We start from the raw sequence: 3,245 nt of genomic DNA on the forward strand, positions 1-3,245 counted from the left end.
TGCACAACGCAACGCACACAAACAAACTAAATCAAAATAAAAATTGGAGCTAAAATAATCAACAACGATTGCTAGTCGCTGCGACTAAAATTTTTTTTCTCCTCGAAAGTACGATCACTGCGGTTCACCTAATAATTGTAGTTGTGAAAAGTTAATGCTGCCTCTCATTAGTTTTGATAGCTGCATGCTTATTCAAATGTGTCGCCAGAATGTGGAAAGGAAGTGAACACTGATACCCACAATTTCTTGTTCCATATATATAGAAGGAGGATTCGTTAGTCATTGTCATCGATTTTCACTTGATGGTGGGATTCCCAATAAACAAGGGACTCGCTTTACGTGGCTAATTGTAGAATAATAGGGCTTGTAGTCCGAAACACCCACTTCCTATTTCAGTGAGCGAGATAAATAGGCAAGAACGTTGGCATTCTCAAGGCCATCATCATCAAGTGGCTGATTGCTAAATTATTACGAATCTCGCAAAATTCTCTGGCTGGATGGGTAGTTAGCTTGAGACAGCATCAGTAAAACAAGCGTCAATAATCTCCCTCTTGGATAGGTCAGGGGGGAAGAAGACTGATAATATTTTGATTTGATATCAACCATCTTGGAATCGCGGAAGTCTGGCGCGGATGATGGTTGGGATGAGTAGTTTTACGCTAGATTCTTCGCTTCTCGCTAGCGCGCTGAGTAGCACCGGAGTCGGCACCGGGATTCTGTTCCAAAAGCATGACCTCGAGCGGAAAGCCCTGACCGACGAGCTGCTGGCAATCGTCCAAGAGTGCCAACGCAAGTACGGCGGCAAAACCGAACTTGCCACCGAAAGTGATTCTAGGTGAGCGAAATTTCAAATTTAATTAAATTATAAGCGTGAAGAAACAGGGTTTATCAGTTGTTAAGAGCTAAGAGGTGTAATTTTTTTTTCAGAATTCTTCTGCTTTGTGACACATGGGAAAGAGCACTATCTCACGGACTTAAGTCGACCAACTCAGTGCTGAAAAATGTAACGGACCTAGTTGCAGGGAGTGGTCCCGAGCTTCCAGTTTTCTGGAACTTTGCCTTTAAACATCTGACGAATCACGAAAAAGAACGATTTTCCACTCTTCGGCATGTTTGGACCAATGGTGGTAAAGGGAAATCATTGCTCCGAGCTGTTTTGAATGAAAGGGCCCTCGAGCGGTACATGCTGATGTGGTTGGGTGATCCTACGATACTGCAGGAAAGCTATGAAAGTTGGGCTTTGATGAGAGATCCTGAAATAACGGGACTTTTACCGAATATGGCAGCAGGCTTAAGTACAATCCTTTTTGCCATAGCCATAGATGCACCAGAGCTAAACGCTCCCACTCGATTGGTACCCGAAAAAACGGAACCAATAATAGCTACACAACCACCAGCAGGCCGAGTGAGAAAGACGAATATTGTCCAGAGGGAAATTCTTGACGAAACTACATCACAACCCATTCTAAATTTATCAAGATCACCAGTTGATTCAGCGTCACTTTCCCGAACGGCCAACATTAACATAGTTCGAGAACACAGCGCGGCCACAACAGAAGAACCACGAGAAGCTTACTCCGTTGAAGATGCTCTAAATAGCCTCACCATTCTTCGACGTAGTAAAAGCCGAGAATCAACATCAGGTAAAGCATCCAGTTCCGTCGAACCTCAAGGATCGGGACCTTTCAGCCCTGATCGTGCCTTGGAAGCCTCCGAAGATTTCAGTATTATGGATATTTCGAACATATCAAGTAGTGCATCGACGGCTGCCAACACTACAGCAACAACAACGGCTTCCAATACGTCAAGTTCGGAAAATTATGCATCCGATTCATCGATGCACCATTTACTGTTGTACAGCAACCACGAAACAGAGACTGAACACGACCCGGAACGTTGCACGGCCCTGGTTGACAAATTAAAACGACGATTAACAGACTCCGAAGACCGTTGCCAGATGATGGAAGCTAGGGTGGCAGAACTTAGTTTGTAGGTTCCTGTTATGTTTCTAAGTGAGCTCACTTTAATTTTAATTTCAATTCTCCAGGGAAAACAATCGTCTTCGCATGTTGTCTCGCTCGCATCGTCTTTCCCTGATGCACTTTCAAATCTCGATTCCCAAAGCGATTCTACGAACACCGGTTAGTGGTCGAAGGCGGGCGCACTATTGCTATGAAATTCGGATATCACCTTCCATGAATGTTACCAATAGTAGCACGACCACGCCATCATCTTTCGACAACTACAACAGCCAAATGACCGGCCAGGTCACCATTCCTAGGACAACAGTCGCCAACGCCTCTGTAGGGAACGACGATAGTTGGTCCGTCTTTCGCCGGTACAGTGAGTTTTATCGCTTGCACAAACGGCTGCAAAAAGAATACTCGAACGTAAAAACACTTGACTTTCCACCAAAGAAGAAAATTGGCAACATGGTATGTGGACATAAAACCTCGGCTTGAAGATTTATTTAATCATGGTTCTCATTACAGAATGCCCAATTTGTCGAACAGCGACGCCAACGGTTACAGGTCTACCTTAACAGTTTGTTCATTACGGTCCTGCCGGAGGTTTCCGCTTGCAGTACCCGATCCCAACTGGAGCAAGTATTTCCCTTCCTGAAGGATGGCATTCACTAAACAATTTACCAAACGAAAAAATAGGATTTTAAACAAACGTGCGTATCGTCCCGAGATCACTATATAATCCCAAGGATTTCAAATCAACTACTCAATTATGAATATTTTGCTTGCTTTATATTACAACAAAAGCGATGTTTTTCGGATAACTATTTGAACGTTTTGTTTGAAACATTATATCCATTTAAGGCGAAATTAACTGACGAGCTTTAAGATAACAGTTCTTTTTTTTTCAAATTCATACTCCCGACCTAGCAAGGAAGGCTGTGTTCGTGTTCGTAGGCCTTTATGTATTAAATTTATAGAATCACGCAATCGATCGAATGTATTCTATTTGGGAGGTAGGTAAAGTTTATAATATGTATTAAATTTTTTTTTTCGTTATGTCCTTACCGTTAGCCGTTATTTTGTGTAATTTAAATATAACCATTTTATAAAGACGAAATTACAAATAAAACAATAGTTTCAAACATATTATGGATGACTTTTTTTCAGTATATATAATTTCTAATATCTATATTAATAAGTCTCTGATGAACAAGTTGACAATTATGAACAATCTCCAAAAATATGTTTTGTTAACTAATTTTAAGCTCTTTCAAAACC

General features: G+C 41.6%; 1 protein-coding gene across 1 annotated transcript; it reads left to right on the plus strand.

The window, feature by feature from the left end:
* Positions 1–2,876, plus strand: LOC129738989 (sorting nexin-29). The gene is made up of 4 exons (XM_055730343.1): positions 1–835; positions 928–1,989; positions 2,048–2,435; positions 2,493–2,876. The coding sequence occupies exons 1-4, from the start codon at positions 633–635 to the stop codon at positions 2,637–2,639; spliced, it is 1,800 nt and encodes a 599-aa protein (XP_055586318.1). The 5' UTR covers positions 1–632; the 3' UTR covers positions 2,640–2,876.
* The last annotated feature ends 369 nt before the right edge of the window (positions 2,877–3,245 follow it).

Source organism: Uranotaenia lowii, chromosome 1, assembly GCF_029784155.1.
Source record: "Uranotaenia lowii strain MFRU-FL chromosome 1, ASM2978415v1, whole genome shotgun sequence".
Taxonomy (NCBI): Eukaryota; Metazoa; Arthropoda; class Insecta; order Diptera; family Culicidae; genus Uranotaenia; species Uranotaenia lowii.

Excerpts from the sequence above, each read along its gene's own strand:
- LOC129738989 (XM_055730343.1), top strand. The coding sequence starts at position 633 with ATGATGGTTGGGATGAGTAGTTTTACGCTAGATTCTTCGCTTCTCGCT. Across the intron at positions 836-927 it reads GCCACCGAAAGTGATTCTAG|AATTCTTCTGCTTTGTGACA; the intron begins GTGAGCGAAATT and ends TTTTTTTTTCAG. Across the intron at positions 2,436-2,492 it reads AGAAGAAAATTGGCAACATG|AATGCCCAATTTGTCGAACA; the intron begins GTATGTGGACAT and ends TTCTCATTACAG.